The sequence below is a fragment of the Python bivittatus genome, unplaced genomic scaffold, assembly GCF_059951505.1.
Source record: "Python bivittatus isolate LINGU-HERP-01145 unplaced genomic scaffold, Pbiv_v1 ctg000160_np1212, whole genome shotgun sequence".
Taxonomy (NCBI): domain Eukaryota; kingdom Metazoa; phylum Chordata; class Lepidosauria; order Squamata; family Pythonidae; genus Python; species Python bivittatus.
The window spans coordinates 923,431-941,851 of NW_028277076.1; the positions used below are offsets into that span (position 1 = coordinate 923,431).

Below are 18,421 nucleotides of genomic sequence, written 5' to 3' on the forward strand. Positions count from 1 at the left end.
AAAAAAAAAATCTGGTTTTACTACGAAACCAGTTGAGTTTGTTGGAGAAGTTCTGTACAGATTTAGGGGTGGTATTACAGTAGATTTCCTCTGAAGAGCGTTCGCTTCCACGTGCGCAAACGGAGGAATCAAGACAGTCCCACAAAAGGCCAGGATGGGACACGCTCCAGTCCTTGCTTCCTCCGAGCTGACCTTCCACCTGCAGCGCATGCCGGAGGACGGCGCTGACTGCACCACCGCATCATCTCTTGGACTTCCAGGCAGCTCTGGAGTAGGGGGCAGTCCGTTTTTTCTCGGGGGGCTTGAAGTAGGCGTAAGGGGCTGCTGGCGGGAACTCGGCATCAGGATTCTCTGACATCATTTTCAGCTTGGTCTCAATGGCTTTGATCTTTGTACTGACGCTGTAGAGTGAACAACAGAGGCGCCTGAAACTTCATCCTGTCTGCAGCCCAGATTTAGAGTCAGAAGCCAATGCATGCAGGAGCTCCCCCCACCAGCCACCCCTGGGTTCAAGCAACACCTTTCTCTAGGTCCCCTTCTTTCACTGCAATCCCACATGCTCGCTTGGCTGTGAATCCCACATGCTTACTCCTCAGGAATTGCATTCAATGCTGCAGATCGAGGCTGTCAGGACACTGGGAGAGTCCTTGGCTGATTGCTCGCTCCTCCGGAGGACCCACCTGTATCTGTCCCTGGCCTCTTGTCATAGCTAGGCGATAACATGCTTGTTCAAGGTTTTGAGATTAGCGAGTAGGGGCTCTCATGCGTTTTGTGCTACTTGACATTTGGTGAACATCGGCTGTACTGTCTTTTTTTCCCCATTCTCTATAGATAGGTTCTTTTTAGATAACTCAGTGATTGCTAACCTCCTCGTGAAGAATCATTTGTTGAAAGGCAGCTAAATATTGCCAAGAAACCAATAAAATAAAATTAGTCCTAATGGGAGCTTGCAAGCTCCAAATCAGCTTGTTTGATGTCAGGTTCACCTCTGACCATAGCGCCAGGTAAAATCTGGAAACTGAAACCCGGGGTCCGTTTCCTATTTAGCCACAAAGCCTGCAGCCTCTTCATCTACCCCTAACCTTGCATGGTTGATTTAAGAGTGAATGGAGAGAAACTCAAGGAGCTGCCCAGGGCACATGCCAACGGACTGGGATGTCATTCATAAGCCTGGGCACAAAGAGTCATCTCAAGCTGCAAGATGGATTTCTTTTCTCCTGTGATGGATCATGCCCCAGCGGGTTAAACTGCTTTTGAGAATTTTTTCAATTTCAGAAGTGATTGGCTGCATGGCTAAGAAGCACCATTTGGGAAACCCAAGTTTCTAAATTTATCCTAATGCTAGGACTCATCTGTCCCCCACTCCGCAGAAAAACAAACCTCTCTCACTTCGTTTCACTGTAGTAAATTAACGTGTGTAATTCGTTCACGGGTGATGTTCTGTAGCCAAGACGGTTTGAGAAGGGACTTGCATGAACTCAGATACCTTATCAACGGAGAGTCACCCTCTCTTCTTCAGAAACTATCTATCTCCGTATTCCAGTTAACAAGGAGCAAGCATGGGAGAAAGCTCTTTAAACTGTGGGAAACCAGATGCTGGGCTGGGTCCCCTCCCCACAATTAGAAGTAGATCTTACCTCAGGTTGGACTGGGGGGTCTCTGTGCTCGAAGATGGCTCCAGACTGATGGGAAGAATCTTCTCGTTCTTATTCTGATCATACCTCTGGAAGGGAGGGGGCAGAAAGAGCAGAAATTACTCCCCGACTAAAGCAAGAGGGCCTTTGTGCCCCTTCCAAAGTTGCCATTTTTAATACAGATAGAAGAGGAACATAATTAAGTACGTGGGAGGTCAAGTAATATTGGTTAAACACATTAAAGCAAATGTCATCCCGGTTGGTTTTGCCATGGCTCTGCCCGTGTGGCTGGCTGGTCTGGTTTTTGGAACTGGCCCGTGAAGACGGCGGTGGACCTGAAAGTAGCTGTGCAGCCCAACCCACTGCGCAAAGACGTGAAGGACGTCAGCCTGTTGGGGGCACAAAGCAGGAGCAGGCTTACCTTGACCTGGGCATGGGCCCACCGCACTACCAGCTTCTTGGAGAGAGCCAGCTTCCCGTTGAGGCAATGGATTGCTTGTTCTGCCTCCTGCAGGAGAAGAAGAGGGATAAACCCCTATATTCCTGCACAGCTCTGACCTCTTGCACAGTTCACAGGCAGTGTCAGATTTGTTGTGCTTTCAAAGAGAGACAGTGACAGCCCTGAATGGATGGCAGGGGCTGTAGCCTGCGGAAGCATCAAACGTAGGGCAGTGCTTTGAACAACTGAGTAGTAGCAGACCAAAGAGAAAACAGTCAATTCACGTTCCCCTCACAACACTGCCATTATTTCTGGTTTTAGCCCCTCTGCTCCCTGCAAAAAGCACTGGATATTGGTGAGGGGGAAAGAGCCGATTCAGTTCCCAGCAAGAAGCAAATGATGCTGGGGCAAGGAAATAATGCTGCAGAAGAAAACTGTGCATTCGCCGCTCCTTCTCAGACATCCGGCAAGAGAAGCAGGGAAAGAAAAGGGAAAGACGTCCATGAACGTCTTCTGCAAGGTTACACAGAGGTCCTGCCCTGGGCAGATCCTGACCTTATTCTATGGCATCTCCATCAAGCTTTGGGAAAGGCTCTGGTGCGTAGTTCGTAGGAGGCAGCCGCTGGGCTACAGACGAAGAGCCTGACCTGAATGAACGCACCTCCCGAGTTTCAACCTACCTGCTTGGTCTCAAAGTTCACAAAGCAATAGCCTCTGGGCTGCCCCTCCAGTACCCCTGACTTGTGGAAGAGGAAGTCAAACTGCTTCACTTTGCCAAACTTCTGCAGGAGTTTGAGGAGATGGTATCTGGAAGAGGGGAGAAGGAGCTGAATAGTTCTGTTATTGCCACCCATCTCACTCCACGTTTTATAAACAGAGAGGTACAGAAGAAGAAAAAGCAGCGTGTGTTTTTGCTGGAAGGCATTTCAGGATCTCGTCAAAAAGCTGACCTCCGAAGTCTATCAGCAGGTGGCCAATGGAATAGGAAACAAGGGCCAACGCGGGGCCATTGGGAACCTTTGGAGAGTGAAGGGGAACACGCAGCTTCCCTGCCCGACTGTACCTGTTCCCGTGGGTTCCCAGCAATGTGGCCATTTTCCTGAAGTGGCTGAGAAAACTGAGAAAATTCCAGGAATTGAAGCGGTCCCCCAGAGCAGGTTGTCACAGATGCATTCCAGGAACAGGAGGGAGAGCCCGGCCAACTTGACTCACCCCGTGGCTCAAAGACTTTTTGCAAACTGATGAAGGAAAGTTCCTGCCATGACTACCTGGCAGCTAATCTTTGGCTATCATCCCACCCCAGAGACCCGAGGAAGATTCTGAGCCACGAAGACACACCGTATCGTTTTGCCTTATTTATTTCTGGAAGTCATCTCAAGATTTATTAGCTATTGTTAAAAGCATAAAAATACCCCTATTCCCTCCCCCCCAGCACTATCTTCTCTTTTTGGCAAATGTGCTTGTTTCCCTCAGGCCCAAAGGGCTGCAGCTCATCCTGTTCTCGAAACAAAAAACATCTAGCACCTTGTCTTGAGGACTCTGCCTTGATTTCCTTTGGCAACCTTGTGGTCTGTTTGGCATGGCTGCGTTCATCAGCCTGAATTTCATCAGAATTCAACATGGGGCTTTCCCTGTGGTGTCTCCGTACAGAGTAACTGAGGAAAGATGCAGCTTCCAAATCTCCATGCTTAAATCCTGGGCCAGAGGAAAGATGGGGAAGGGCTAAATTACATCAGCCTGAGTACAAGGTAATGAGCCTGTTACTCCCCAGGCTCCGTGATGGCAAGGTTCTGGTATGGGCAGTTGGCAATGTCCCTGGCATCTTTCCTGCCGACTCTGCTAAGGGCATTTCTACTGGCTGTGACTCTCTTCTGCTACAAGACAAACACGCGTGGAGTCTAAAGAAAAGAAACCACAGGGAAACTAATAGGCAGGAGTTCAAACCTTTGGCCAATATATGCTAATCCCTCCACAGCGCTGCCTGCTGTGGCACTCACTACACTCAACTCCAGGACTCTCAAGGAAAGAATGAAAAGATTATTTTTGGCAAATTTACACGCCAGGCAGTTTATCAACAAGATAGCTCTGGCTGTCATTTGAATTCCTGAAGCTACACTGGCAAACAATCTTGAAGTGGGTAAGACTTTGCATGCAACTCGCTTTATCGATAAGGAGCTGGCCATAAATTTTTGCTTTGTATTTATCTGTCTCCTCTTCTCTGCCCCCTTCTTCACTTCCAATAATGTTTACTGTTATTTACAAGGTGCTAAAAGGATTTCTGGATAATGGAAGAGCTACATTACAGACAGGGAACAGGAAGTCAGGATGCTGAAAATTACCAGAGCTATTTTGATGGGGTACCTGGGACCACGAGCCCAAGGCAGAGGAAGGAGAGCAGGCCCCGTCCCTACTTCCTGCCATCCAAAACACAGGCAAGACAATCTGTCCAAGTCCCATTTCCTTTTCCGCCAGCTTTCCTCCTGGCACTCTAAGCGCTATTCAAATACCGAGTTGAAGGTTCCTCCAAACAATGCTCTTCTAAGGATATGGGAATGGTCCCAGCCACATGCTAAAGCCATTTACGTCCGGGAATCTGTTTGTGAGTGCTATTCCTCAGGGTGGATCTTAAAGGGAGAGACAGAGAGGTGAGGCATCTTGCCTCTATAGAGGCCACACTCGCTTCCCTTAAGGTTGCAGTGCAAAACAGTTTTTGTCACATAAGAACAGAATTCTCAGCTGGAGGACAGATAAATGAACGCAAGCAAACTGAAACTGACAAAAACAACAGTGGGCCAGAATGCACTGCAGAATGCACGAAAGTACAGTACTAGGGGATGTAAACTCTGCTGTGGCATAAAATGTAAATTAAGTGCGTTCAGTGACTCTGGTTGGGGGACCTCAAAGGGTTTATCAGCTTTGTAGTATTTTGCGGAACCTAAACTCTAAGCCAGGGCAGCGATCAACAGGATGCCTATTTTTGGCAGAGCGCAGAATCTCAGATTCCCAAGTGCAGATGCTTTTAACTTCCCCAAACTTCCCCAAACAAATCCTGCTCAAAAGGCTCCGGCAGCCTGTCAGCTGAGCAGCAGCCACAATTACTCAACCCCGAGAAGCTGCAGCAATACAAACACTGGGCCGAAAAATGGCAATTAATGCAAAACAGAGAAGAGGCCAGTTAGCGCCGCCGCACTGAATGAATCTCGTGAAGAGGGCATTAATGATGAACTCCACTTAGAGGCACGATTAGGACGCTGCCCAGCTGAAAGGAGCAGCACTTGGAACAAAAAACGCCAAGCACTTGCCGAAACAGAAGGAGCCGGGCAAAAATTGCTCCCACAGCTGAGAGGCCCGCAATATCGGGGGATAAAACGCGCAGCCACTTGGAATGCATAAATCAGAGATTGTTGTGTAAAGCGGGGGCGGGCGGGAGGGGGAGCGGCCGCCCGGCGCCTCGGAGGCCCCGGCAATCAAGCCCTCCTCGCCGGTGGCGTTTAATTGCCCCACTTCAGCCGGCTCCGACGCGTTAGCACGCAATTTAAAGGCGCTAATCATCGGAGGCCAGGGGAATGTCAAACGCGCGCGCACTTCACGCCCGATGCCACCAGAGGCAGGGCCGGCGCGGCAGCTGCGGCGGCGGCGGGGGCTGCCGGGGCCAGGCCGGGCGAGGGCAGCCGGGCGCGGGGCAGGGGCAGGGGCAGAGCCGGGCCCGGCGGGACCCCGGCCAGGCAGGCAGGCGCGGCCTCGGCCGCCTCGCTCGCTCACTCGGTGATCTTGGGGTCCAGGTTCCCGATCCAGAGCCGGTGCCCGTCCTGCAGGGCTCCCTCGGAGAGCAGCGAGGCGTTCTCCAGCCGCAGGCTCGGCGCGGGGGGGGCCGCGCTCGCCATCCGGACCTGCGGAGACGGGGGTGGGGGGCGTCAGGGTCGCTGCTCGGCGCCGCCCCCCAGAGGAGACACCCAGCGCGCCCCGGCGCGGCTTTTCACGCCCCTCCGCCCCGGCTTATCGAGGGGGCGCTCGGCCCCCCGCGGGCCGCCCTTCCCGAAGCCTACCTAACTGGGTTGTTGGGGAGAGGGGCCAGCTGCCAACGAGCGGGGCGGGCGCCTCTGGGCATGTGCAGAGTCCAGCCCCCCGCGGCCGCCGCCGCCTCAGCGCCTCACCCGCATTCGCCGCCCGCGCGTCACTCGTCCGCGCCGAAAGTCGCGCGGCGGCGCAGGCCGGAGACGTCACCGGCTGCGGCGCAGGAGGGGCGACGTCATCCGACGCGCGACGGCCCCGTGTCTCTGCTCGGCCGAGGCGAGGCGAGGCGGGTGGACGGGCGGGGAAGCGGGAGCGGCGACCGGGCGGGGGGGGGGGGCAACGGATGGGCGTGCCTTGGGGGCGGGGCAGGGGTCTGACAGACGGGCCGTGGGCGGGGCCGAGGAGGGGGAGGGTCCCGCTGAGGATCCGTAGCGTTTTAATCCGCTTTCAAACTGGGTGGTCGCCTGCGCCCTCCTTCTCCGGAATAACAACAACAATAACGATAATGACAACAACCAGCAGGAGCCGGCTTGGCTGGCAGGCAGGCTTGGAGGCCGGGACCCCGGGGGTGGGCTTCCCCGCAGGGGAGGGACCCGCTCTCACCGTGCAACCCCCCGGGACCCCCCAGCCCGTCCCCTCCCCGGGATGGGGCACCGCCCGTAAGCAAGCGAGGGGGGCAGAGCCCCCCCAGGACTAACGGAAGCCTTTGCTCTCTTCCAGGGCGGAGACGGCGCCATGGCCGGGCCCCTCCGAGGTCTCCAGCGGTTGCCAGCCCTGCTCCGCCGCCCCGCCTGGCAGGCCCCTCCGAGGCACGGGCCCCTCCTGCTGCTCGGCTCCTGGGAGAGCCGGGCCCTCGAGGCCCCGCAGGCCAGGTACCTGGCCACGAAGAAGGCCAAAGGTGAGGAAAGCGTGTGTGTGCGTGTCTGTGCGCGTGTGTGGCAATGGTCATGGTCATGGTCACGGAGGTGGAAGGCCCCTTCAGGCCCTCCTCTCCCGCCCCCGCTTTCCCGCCTGTTTGGACCTGCTGAACTGGGAGGCCCACCATTTCCAACCGTGGAAAACACGCAAAGACTGAAGTCGCCCTATTGCTGATCCTGTAATTGTCACGGACTGTCGCATGACTTCAAATAAGCTGCTATAGCAAATCAAAGGGAAGAGACCGGCACGATCAAGGGGCTGCGATGCTCCCTCCTCCAAGACGGTCCATCCTTTTAGGGCTTCGGGATTCAGGATGGGGGAGCGATCGTAAGACGTTTATACTTTTCCAAGTATGGGAGGCTGGGCTTAGCAGAGGTCACCCCGTGAAACTGAGCGCCTACCTCAGAGGTGCTCCTGGCAGCAGGTCCTGAAGAAGTCCTGCGTAAGCGAACGACCCTTGGCTGTGCTCTTTGCAGCGAAAGGAAAAGGCCAGGCCCGCGTGAGCATCAACGCCTCCTTGGTGGAGGACGTCATTAACCTGGAAGAGCTGAATGAGGAGATGTGCTCTGTGGTCAAAACCCTGCAGGAAAATTTCAACAAAACTTTGAGCATCAGAACCAACCCGGGTGAGTGATTTCTCTCTGCAGCTTTTGGAGCACGGCTCCAACTCACTTGTTATTTTCTTATGCGCACTCCATATTTTCATATCAAATTTAAAAATATTCTCTGCTTTTATTGCCTGGCTATAGCTCAAGGGTCTCACTAGACTGCGTAAGGTTCTAGATGTAATGGTGGCTACCAGCTTGGACTACTGTAGAAGGAGATGGGATGTGTTCAGGGAGGAGGAGGAAGAGGGTGTACTTCCTATGCGGTGAAAGAGAACATTCATATTCAAAGGCAATCTGCCTAAGAGAACCAGGGAATGGGAACATAAACCCCTTTTGGCAGGTTTTTAACAGGCATCAGATAATTCAGAAGCCCTTAAGCCAGCCACGTGACAGAGAATGGAACAGTCACTTGCCAGATAGGAGAGTTGCAACTGGCCACCAAATTAACACTCTTCCCAAAAATTTGGTAAATGTTTGGAATTAAGCAAAAACACCCATTTCATGGACTTGGCTGTCTTTTAGCAAGCCAGAAAGCATTCACATACAAGTCTTAACAGTAGCTATCACAGAAGGCAGCAAAGGCTTTCGCTACCATAGAAAGAAGTGTTTTTTGATCTTACCTTTTATCTAGTAGGTTGGATTCCTTATTAAATACTTTCTTCTTCCTCATTCTTTACGGGCTCGTAAACTTTTGTGGCAGGGAGCCCAAGAGCCGAGCGCAAGAGCCTGTAGGGAGGACAGAAGCACAATGCTGACATTAACAATTGTATTGGGCCAGGCCCTGCACGCTCCCACTGTTCCGAGTTAGGATTTCTCCATCTGACTGACCTTGACCTTGGCTCGGGCTACAGCACTGAATTGTATCCTTCCACAACATGCGCTACAGCTGTTTTGTGGGTCTTTTTAGTTCAGTGCATTTTTTCAGAAGCAGCCCTTCTAAATATCAAGAGCTTTCCAGATTGATTCCAAAGCTATATAAGCTGATGATTTGCATGGCTAAACGTAATGAAGTGCAATAAAAGCAGCAAGCCGTAATTATAAAGAGAGGAGGAACAATAACATCTACGCTGGGATGCCAATGTTGTATTTCTGATTCCAGGGGCTCTTGATTCTATCATTGTGACAACCAGTGATGGGAAATTTCCACTGAACCAGCTTGCGCAAATCTCCCAACAGTCTCCCCAGCTCCTTGTTGTCAACATGAGCAGCTTCCCAGAAGTGAGTAGATCTCTTGCTGCGCCAGCCTAGCAGATCCAAGTCTCCCAATCAGAGGTGCACCCTGGGAGTGGGAAATCCTACTTTCCCCCCATCTCCTTCATCCCCGGGTGTCGCCTCTAGCTTGTGTCCCTGCCTTGGCATATGCAGTGGCTCTGACTGTTAAGTTCCCTGGGAGCAGAGACCTCGTTTTTGCTTTCGTTCTTGGATATTACTGAATAAGCTAGGCATAGTGTAGGAGCTTGTACAGAATCAAACCATGCAACAAAATTTGCTTTGGGAGGAAGAGGATTAAAAAAAAGACCAGGAAGGAGCAGGGAATCATTCCAGTGATTGGGAGTTTGAGCTGTGTTCCCCTCCACGCTGCTTCATTACTCCTCTCCAAGAGAAGAACACAACAGGATTTTTGTTAAGAGAAGTGAGGTAGCAAACGCAAAAGGAGCCCCTGTGACCAGCTTAGGCCAGGCGTGTGTGGAATCTGGACTGCCCAGTCACCGTCTCTGATGCAGCAGAGAGCACACGGTCCTCGCTCTGCTGGCTGCCAAAGGGCTGTGTGTGGCACAAAGGCTCAGCCTGTGGGTGGGGCCAGAGGTTTCCAGCAACTGCCTGCCAGAAAATCCAGAGATGTGAAGAACAGGCCTGGTGCTAATCCCCCTTCTTTTCACACTTGCCCAGTGCAATGTGGAACGAGTTAACGTGATTGAGGTCTTCCCTCTAAGCCCCGACCACGTGAGAGCTTTGGCAGCCAAAGTCCCATCCTGGAATCTTTCATCTGCTTTCATCCTACATCTTCCAGAGTCCCGGGCCCCGTGAGGATTCACTGCCTCCTTTTCTATCTGCGTTGCCTCAAACCGTCAAAATGGTTTCCATTTTCCTTTCTGCCTTCTTCCTCACTTTCCTAGTCGTTCTCGCTCCCCCACCCCCGGAAGCCGCTTCACCGATATCTTCGATCCTGGGGGTGGGGGAGGGGGTGTCCTGCAGCTTGCAATTCAGTTTGATCAAAGGGGCCTGGGCCGATGTAACTTCCTGGTCTCGCCGGTAACCAAACTAAATGTTTCCATGTTCTGTCAAGATGGATTGCTCTCTGCTGATGGAGAGCCTCGGCGTCTGGTAATAATTATTTGCTAATTCCCCCTGCCTTTTTTGATCTCGGCGTTGCAGAGCACAGCTGCGGCTGTCAAGGCGATCCAACAGAGCGGAATGAATCTCAACCCGGAAGCAGATGGGCTGTTGATTCGCGTGCCAATTCCGAAGTAAGCAGCTTCACAACCTTCTTGCAATCCCTCAGCTGGGGCGGGGGGAACAATGCTGCAAGATATCTTGGACGATTCTGCCTGCCTCCCACTTGGCTAAACAAAAGGCGTTTCCACTTCGAATAGTCAGGTCCTCTCTGGAAATGCTTCTTGCCTCCTCCCTGCGCTTTGGATGAGGGGGCGAAAGAGCTCTTGACGGGTGGCCTAGCGCGGTACCCAAGAAAGCATTTTTCTATCCCAGGCAGGCCCGCCGGACATCCACCCCTTCTTGCTGGGCTTATTCTGACCCACTTATGCTGCCAGGCCATTTCAAATGTCCCTTTAAGGCTACCTTTTAATCTTCCCTGTTTTTAAAACAATTCTTTTGCTGAAATTTTAAACTTGGGGTTTTTTTTGGCAGGGTGGCAAAGCTATCCTAGAAGTGGGGGGCAGGGGGAGAGCAGCATGTGTTAAAGTATTCCTAGAGAATAAGCCATAAATGATTGTCCCAAGAGCTGCGAAAACTGGCTTCTTCTGGAGCATCCCTTTTCTCTCCTGGTGCACAAAAGCCACGTTTGGCAGTGCAGGATTCAAGCCCTTGGTTATCCCTTTTCTGCAAGGTGTGCTTGGTCCGGTTTTCCACTGGAAACCAGAAAGGGAGGTGTGTGTCTGTGAGCTGTACAAGGGTCTGATTTCACAGCTAAAATTTTCCAGGGCTGCTCTCGGAAGGCAGTTCTTGTGATCGACCTATAATATGTTTTAAGGGGGAAGAAAATCGGCTGGCTGAATTCCCTGCTCAAAGTCCACGTGTCATCTTTTTCCACCCACCCCTGCCCGGCAACATCACATTTTAAAAAGCATACGCAAATTGGAAGAAATGAGAGGAGAGGGGAACTGTCAGCAACTTCCAGCAGCCCCAGCCTGCAAGGCTAGCGATGAATGATGCTGGGAACAACTTTGAAATTACTTTCATTTCCCCAGACTAGCATCAAGATGGAACGGGATCTCTTTGGCGGCTCTGCCCAGGCAAATCCAGTTCCTAGGTCTCCCGCCACTCCCAGCATCCTTTCTCTCCCCTCTCTCTCGCAATTCTGAAGGAGGCTGCTATTATCCTCCTAATTGCGGAGGATTTCAGGCCGCTGTGCAGCAGCCTGATTGTTAACATGCTCCCAGGTCAACTTCCGATCTGAATTCCTGGAGAGGAAGAGAAATCCAAGAGCAGGCAAGGCAGAGAAGATCTGAACATCTCCCTCCCATTTTTGTTTTTTGTTTTGGTGCCATGGGTTACCTCGTGGCTCTTTCTTGTGACAAGATGCTGCATGTTTGCTTGCCACACTGCCTCATCTGGGAATGGAGGGAGGGCGCGGTCCAAATCGTATCCACCGGGGCAACAGCATGGTCACCACACTCCAGAGGCTGTAGCCACTAGAAAAGTCAGAGACCAAAACCTCTTGCGCCCTGCCGCTGTCCTGCCATCAGCCACCCGAGCCGTAGCTGCCCCTTCCTGTCTATCCTCCCTGTGGATTTATCCTTCATCCCTTCTGAACATTTTCTCCATTGTTTTCAAGTGTGCTTCTGTGGGCGTTTTTAAGAGCAGATCTCCTGTGCTCCACAGAGTTCAGGGCCATCCAAAGAAGGCCCTCTTCCCCTTTGGTGTTCTTTCACCAGGGTCACCCGTGAACACCGGGAGAACTTGGTTGCGGTTGCCAAGCAGCTCACCCACAAGGCCAAGGAGTCCCTGCGCAAAGTGCGCACTGTGGCCATCAACCAGACGAAGAAGGCCAAAAGCACCACGTCGGAGGACACCATCCGGTTAATAGAGAAACAGGTACCGAGTGAGTGGAAGACCCGGCTGCAGGCTGGTGCTGACTGCTAGAGCTAGGCTGGGCTGCCCTGATCTTGACAAGACACCCATCCCAGAACACAGAAATGTGGCACACCGCGTTAGAGGTCTCCCCGCTTCTGGACAGCTGTCTCTGGACTCTTGTGTTGGTCCAGATGGACTTCCCCTTGGTTCTTAGGCTTCTGATGAAAATCCTGATGCAAGCGTTGTGATTTGCTACCCGTCAGTCAGAATTAACACAGCGTTCTTTTCTCCGTTCGTGACAGATTCAGCAAATGGCTGATGACACCACAGCTGAAATGGACAAGCTCTTGGCAGCGAAGACGAAGGAGCTGCTTGCGTAGGGACCCTCCCCTTGCTTGGGAATCAGAGGTTGCCACAGGCTTCTTTCTTCCAGCTCAGTGGTCACAGACCCCCAGACGCGTCTCTACAGCGGTGATTTTTCACCCGCTGAAACCAGCTTTGGGCAGCAGGTCCAAGGCTCGGAATTGAGGGAGGAGGCTCAGCTTTGCTGTGGGCCAGAGAAAGAGAAGTTGGCTTTCTGAGGCTTGTAATCTCAGCTCCGTGAGGACAACAGCGTGGTCCTGCTGCCGAGGATACAGAAGCAATTTTGGCAAAAGGATGCCTAGGATCACAAGCAGTCATAACTGAAATGGCAGTGCCCGTTCTGCCATCCTGCCTGGCTTTGGGGAAGCCAAAGATGCAGAGGGGGGTCTTCATAAATCTGTCAGGGATTTCATATATTAAATAAAGTAGGTCTGAATGATCTAAGGACTCCTTGTTGTACCTACCCCTCATTCTTGGAGTGTCAGAGTGCAGGGAAAGTGGGTATGTCCTGGGGAGACTTGGATCACACTCTCATGAGAGGGCAAGCTCATTTATATTATTTATACGGTTGTATTCACAAATCTTGCTGAGCCATGGTCCTGAGTTTACAGGGCACGCTGGCTGGCTAGGCTCACCTAGGTTTTCTTCATCTAGCCTTAAGACACACTGAACCACAAACGATCCACGTAGGCCAGTTCGCACAGCATGGTAAGTGAAAATGTAGTTGGCTAAGCTGTGGCTGAGGGTGATAATGTGATCCCAGCCCTAACCATTTAGCTTAGGAGGCTGGACAAAATTCACTGCGCTGTTTCTAGGACGTGCGAACCTGTCTGAACGTGGGATTTCAGTTCATTCTGTGTTGGTTTGCTTGTTCCACCCAAACCTTTTGTAAATCCACATTGTGGGGGACAGAAAAAAGTGGGCGGAAAACAGAATTTAATCACTTTGCTCACTTGCGAGGTGGACCTGGACGGGGGTTACATGCGTGCAAATACAGTCATAAGCCCTGGATAAAAAATATCAAGCAATTACCCTGCCTGGTATGTAACCAAAAAAAAGCGGGGGGGGGGAGAAACAGGTCGGGTGGTGGAGTGGGAAACCTAGCAGGCAAGCACGAGCTGCAGCCAATGTGGGAGTTCAAAAGAGAGGTGATTAGTCTCCTTTGAGCATTTTTTTGGGGGGGTGAGGGGGAACAGAACGGCTCGATTGCTTTTGTACGAAGGACAGAGGCGCCTGCTCCCTGATTGTGTCTTCGTGCCTTTCTGTCAAATAAGACCTGCGCGGGCTTGGCGTGTCGGGGTTTACCAGGCGCGTACCTCTTCGACAGGGTGCCGAGCAGAGGGAAAAATGCGCGGCAGCATAATCGCCTGCCTCCGAAATTCAGTGTTGATTAGACGCGCTTTCGGGCTGGATTGTCGGGAGGCTGAAGTGCTTCTTTTTAATCACTGCAGAAGCTCATTACAGCTTCCCAGTGACTCGCGTGTCCTCCAGTTCTCCTTTCAGATTAGCGCCCAGAGTCGGATGAATATTGGATGATTTCATTACATACAAATGCAATCAACAGTTTTGCATAAAATTTCTCCTCTTTTTCTTGAGTTTCAATTGACCCCAGCACCCATGGTGGTGGTAAGCACAAAACACATGCAAATGAGACAGAACTTACTGCATTAAAATATCTCTCTGTATTTGCGCGCGTGCGTGTGTGTGTGTGGCAGGGAGGGGAGAAATAAAATTACTTAGAAGTCTTCAGGGCTTCAGAAAAGCTATCCAAAAGCTTTTGGTATCTCTCCTGCATACTTATTCTTCTATAAAACATGCAACTTGGCTCACTCATTTGAGATCCTTCTCTGCAAATACTGGCTCAAGTTGCTGTTTACGGCTCTTGTTTTTCTGCCACGTTTGTTTGCAAGCTCTACAGCCGCTGTGGACACTTTATCCACAGAAGGGAAGGATATTCATAAAGAGAATAAAACGACCAGGTTTGTGCCCTTGTGCTAAGCCATAACGCCTCATTTCTCCGTTGCCCTTGTCTGGTTTCGCCCAACAGGGTAAGCTAGCACCAACCCAACCAGTGTGGTGCGTGTTGTGGCTTTCTTGCGAGGGAGGGAGGGAGCCGGTCGGAAGGGAGGGGTGCTGTGGTCTAATTGATCCAGGGGGGCGCCAAAGGATGCCTTGCATCCCTCTGTGAAGACAGAACAAGGAATGACCTACCTCTCTCAGTGCCAACGCATTTATTTTATACAGATGTTTACCAGATCTATATTTCTCCTCAAAACTATACTCCCAATTGGTATTCCCTCTTATTTCTAATGGTTTTGCCTTGGACTACCATTACTGCAACGAAGACAATGATGTTTCTGTTTCTTTGTATTGCAGAAATATACTATTACTTATTGCCAATCCCACATCTTTAGCAACGGCCTGCCCTGCAGAAATTAAACAGAGTGGTTTTCCTTCCTTTTCACTCCATACCCGAACAGCTTCCAAACACTCGCTTTTGGCATTCTAGGAACTAAGGTCACCAGCTCTCAGAATATATCAGTCTGCCAAGATCTGGTTCACAGGGTGGGGCTTCTCCCCGGGGTGAGGGGCCGAAGGTTCCAGCGCAGGGGGGTGGGTGGGGGCTACCCGGGAAGGCCTGCACAGAGGGAAAGGGAGAGTCTTAACCCTTTCATTTTCTCCTATTCATTCTTTCTGATAAGTTTTCACGAACACCCCAACTCTCTCCAACGCAAATTCTATGTGAGGTAGGTGTAAATCAGGACAAAACCAGCCGGCATCAACGGGACGGGTGCCACGAAAGCCGTGACCCGGGAAACAGACGCAACTGCCTCGGTGCTACAAAGGCCGTACGTGGGAATCACCCAGCATCGCCTTTGTTGCCGGACACGGAATCCGGCGAACGTCGGCACCACCACCGCCTGCAAGATTTAACCCTCTCCGCAGTTCCCGTTTTATTCCGACCCGAGTCAGACTCGCCAGCCAAGAGGAGAGGGCTTCCAAGGGCTAGGGAGCCCCCCTTTCAGAGGGGCTAAGCCCTGCCACTTGGAAGCTGCGAGCCTCCTGATCGGAGGCCTGCCCCCTCTGCCTCCCCACCCTTTTCCTCCTTAATCAGCCATGCTAATGTGGAAGCTCAGTCATTATTCAGCGAAGGAGCAGCAGTGGCGAAGCTGGCAGGAATGGAGGAAGCGTCATTAAAAGCCCCCTCCAGGAGGGAGCCTTTACCTGAACGCAGCTGAAAGTTCACCTGCAACATCTGAATTTCAGAAATCCGGCGTGCCAACCGCAGCACGCCCACACTTTGTCGGAGGAGCCGCAGGAAACTCCTCACAGATCTCCTTTCATAGTTTCCCTTGACAGACTTCTTAATCAGCTTTTAATTAATAGGAGCAATCTCTTTTGCCACTGAAGCAATGGGCAAGGACGCATTTCCTGGCGGCGGGGCTCCCCCCCCCACACCGAGGGACTGACGCCTTCTTCAGCTCCCTCCCCGGATGCAGACCCATTCTGAAGCAATTTCTATAAAATAAACTCTCTAATCAGGTAAATGATCCCATACGCTAAATTGCTGCCTTGCAGCTGCTTGGTTAACCTGTTCCCCCCCCTTCCAGAAAGTTGATGGGTGGGGGCCCCGGGAACACACAGCAACTGTGTTGTCCCAATTAGAGCCAAATTTGGATTGAGGAGAAGGGGGTCCTTTGCAAAGCAGCATCGGCCGATATTTAAACCGGGATCAGGGAGGACTGGGGAGGGGGGAGCTGATGAACCGGGCTGGTTGGGAAATGGGGGTGCAGCCACGCTCCGGCCTTAACCACAGCTGCCTGCTCTGTGGGGTTCCAGTCCCACTGGGGCCTCTTCCGACCCATGGCTGCCCAGAACCAACCCCCGCGGAAGAGAGCTGGTGGACCTTTTAAATTGGGAGTCTTTTTCTGGTCGTCTTGAGGGTGCATTTGCAAACCAGGTTCCCCCTCCTTTGCAGAGATGAAGATGCAATTCGCAGAAGAGGGGCAGAGGCTCCAGAGCGTGCACGGAACACCACGCCTTTCCCCCGGGCTCTAGCGGGCAACGGGGGTGCGTTCTCAGCCCAGCTGCTGGGGGCTGCAAGTCCCATTTCGTTACTCTGTGCCCTGGGCAAACCCAGCCTGTGTGGTTTATTCAGCAAGCCACCATCAAGCAGGATCCGCACAGCCAGCCCCGAGGCCCTGCGTGGTCCTCCGGCCTTCAACCTGGCCCTCCTGCACACAGATCGGGTGGGCTCCTAGAGCAGGACCCGTGGGGGCAGCACCGCGGGGCAGAACCCCCCCGGCCGGAGCCCGTGCCGCCCGCACCGCCTGCTCCTTGACCTGTGGCATCTCCCTGGCAACCTGGAAGCATTTATGCCTCTGAAATGAATCTCTCTTGGGGGGGCCACGGGTGGTGGGGCGGGGGTACCTGCGGGCCTGGCAAGTCTGCTGCGCCGGAGACCATGATGAATTTGATTTCTTTCCTGGCAGATTGGGTTTCGACCTCCCAGACTTCCTGTCCAGCCTGGCTTTTCATTCCTTATCTATGGCCGGTTAAAGGCTGCCTCTCAGCCCCCAGCCCCCAACTTTGGAAATGGCTGCAGCCCCCCCCCCCCTTTTGCTCTCTCGCTTTCTCTCTCTAGGGAAGCAGCTGGGTCCGAGTCCAAGGCGACCCATGTTCCCCAGCGTGGGTGCCAGGCAGGAAAATGGTCACCGCCTGTCCTGCAGAGATGCAGCCACAGGATGGCTGGAGGGGCGATGCCTCGTCTTCGGCCGCATCAACCGTTCCAGCCTCCCCGATTCCAGTGAGGAAAGCTGGACTGCGAGCAGCTTTAAAAGCCCTCCTGTTCCAAGGACTCTGCCCGTGCCCTTTCCGCCCCGGGCCTGGCCCTTTCACTGAATAAAGGCCTCTCCTGTGCCTCTCCTCTCGTCAAAACGAGAGACCCCAGCGAGCCTTCGGGAGCAGGGGTTTCTCCTCTTCCGCTCTGCAATGGACGCACATCATCGTCCCAAATCCTAGAGCTGGGAGGGACTCTCTCCTGAGGCCGTCCAGCCCACCCGCTGCTCGGTGCAGGACTCCGCACTAAAAGCCCCCCGGCGGATGGCTGGCCAGCCTCTCTCTGAAGACCTGCAATGGAGGGGGCTCCACCTGGTGATGACAGGACCCAGGCTTCCCTCTATTTCCGACTGACAGGCAGCGAGTCTTTCTGTGGCTGCCACGAGGCCAGAGCCATCTTGGCAGCCATGGGGCAACCCCACCGTTTGCTGAGGGAGCGGGGCTCCACGCAGCCCAGCGGCGAACCAAACTGGGGTAGGCTCTCGGAAAAGATGGGGTGGGGGGAGCAAAAGAGATGAAACAGATGAGAACTCTGGAAAAGATCCATCGCCTGGATTTCTGACCCAAAGCCCTCCACGTTGCCAGTCCCAAATAAGGGGGGGAATACGGCCAGCCCCCCACGCAGTCCAGCTGCTGGTCTAACCTGTCGGTAGAGTCCCCATCCACTGGGGACCACCCAGCCTCCAGGATGGGGCGGGATTCACACGAGGTGCTGAGCCACGTTGCGTGGCTTTTGTGAAGAAGCCACAACTGGTTGCGTTCACAGCACAGGCTAAGCTACAAACCATGGATTGCAAAGGGCTAGGATAAACCGTCGTAAACGAACCCCGGGCTGACTAAGGATGCGACGGTTTCTCTTCCGCCCTGAGAGGTAAGGCGAACTCTCGCCAGCCCTGCAGAGCGACCACCCCCGGGTACCCTAAGAGAGGCATTAGAAACAAGTCTCCACGGCGGCAGCTCCTGTTGGAATAAATCTGATTTGGCCACAAAGTTCTGCAAAAGTCTTGGCCGCCCGGGGACTCTCCGGCAGCAGCAGCAGCAGTTCCAGTTTTCCCCAGTGGCGCTTCTGGGGGCGCCAGGAAGCCTCCGTGGCGGGGGGTGGCTCAAACCCACGCGCTGCTTCAGGGACGGTGCTTGACTGCCCCTCAGTGGCTCGCGGGGGCTTTGTCGCTCCGTCTGTTGCCGCACGTCGTGGGGGGCACCCGCCCACTTGGGAATGATTCATCTCCAGCCAATCTTGCCTGGGAAATTTCCCATGCAGGTATGTTCCTGGTTTGGACAAGTCTCCTGCTGCCAGATCTTGGATCCACGCGGAAATCTCGACTGTTGTTCTGTATTAAGATTTCGACCTT

The 18,421-nt window shown here is 53.1% G+C and overlaps 2 protein-coding genes and 1 long non-coding RNA gene across 10 annotated transcripts in view; 1 reads left to right on the forward strand and 2 right to left on the reverse strand.

Annotated features, from left to right (window-relative positions):
• Positions 1–7,546, reverse strand: RBM18 (RNA binding motif protein 18). Of its 3 annotated transcripts, none has more exons than XM_088146851.1 (6): positions 7,407–7,546; positions 5,836–5,963; positions 2,754–2,880; positions 2,056–2,142; positions 1,638–1,723; positions 1–401 (listed from the first exon to the last, which is right to left on the reverse strand). In XM_088146851.1, exons 2-6 carry the CDS (start codon positions 5,955–5,957, stop codon positions 242–244), a joined length of 582 nt encoding a protein of 193 aa, XP_088002977.1. In that variant the 5' UTR covers positions 5,958–5,963; positions 7,407–7,546; the 3' UTR covers positions 1–241. The 3 variants fall into 3 exon arrangements, with proteins under 3 accessions (XP_088002977.1, XP_088002974.1, XP_088002975.1); XM_088146848.1 differs by lacking the exon at positions 7,407–7,546 and adding an exon at positions 6,120–6,289 and having other exon boundaries at positions 5,832–5,963; XM_088146849.1 differs by lacking the exon at positions 7,407–7,546 and adding an exon at positions 6,120–6,269.
• On the forward strand, positions 6,267–12,679 carry MRRF (mitochondrial ribosome recycling factor). Of its 6 annotated transcripts, none has more exons than XM_088146844.1 (7): positions 6,267–6,363; positions 6,808–6,985; positions 7,482–7,631; positions 8,713–8,831; positions 9,990–10,081; positions 11,729–11,888; positions 12,170–12,679. In XM_088146844.1, the coding sequence occupies exons 2-7, from the start codon at positions 6,823–6,825 to the stop codon at positions 12,245–12,247; spliced, it is 762 nt and encodes a 253-aa protein (XP_088002970.1). In that variant the 5' UTR covers positions 6,267–6,363; positions 6,808–6,822; the 3' UTR covers positions 12,248–12,679. The 6 variants fall into 6 exon arrangements, with proteins under 6 accessions (XP_088002970.1, XP_088002967.1, XP_088002965.1 ...); XM_088146841.1 differs by having other exon boundaries at positions 6,275–6,373; XM_088146839.1 differs by having other exon boundaries at positions 6,290–6,368; positions 11,676–11,888.
• LOC148214869 (uncharacterized) overlaps positions 8,233–18,421 on the reverse strand; it is a 24,050-nt gene continuing 13,861 nt past the window's right edge. The window contains exon 3 of the long non-coding RNA XR_015797272.1: positions 8,233–8,339. This is a non-coding gene — a long non-coding RNA (uncharacterized LOC148214869). The remainder of the gene's footprint in view (positions 8,340–18,421) is intronic.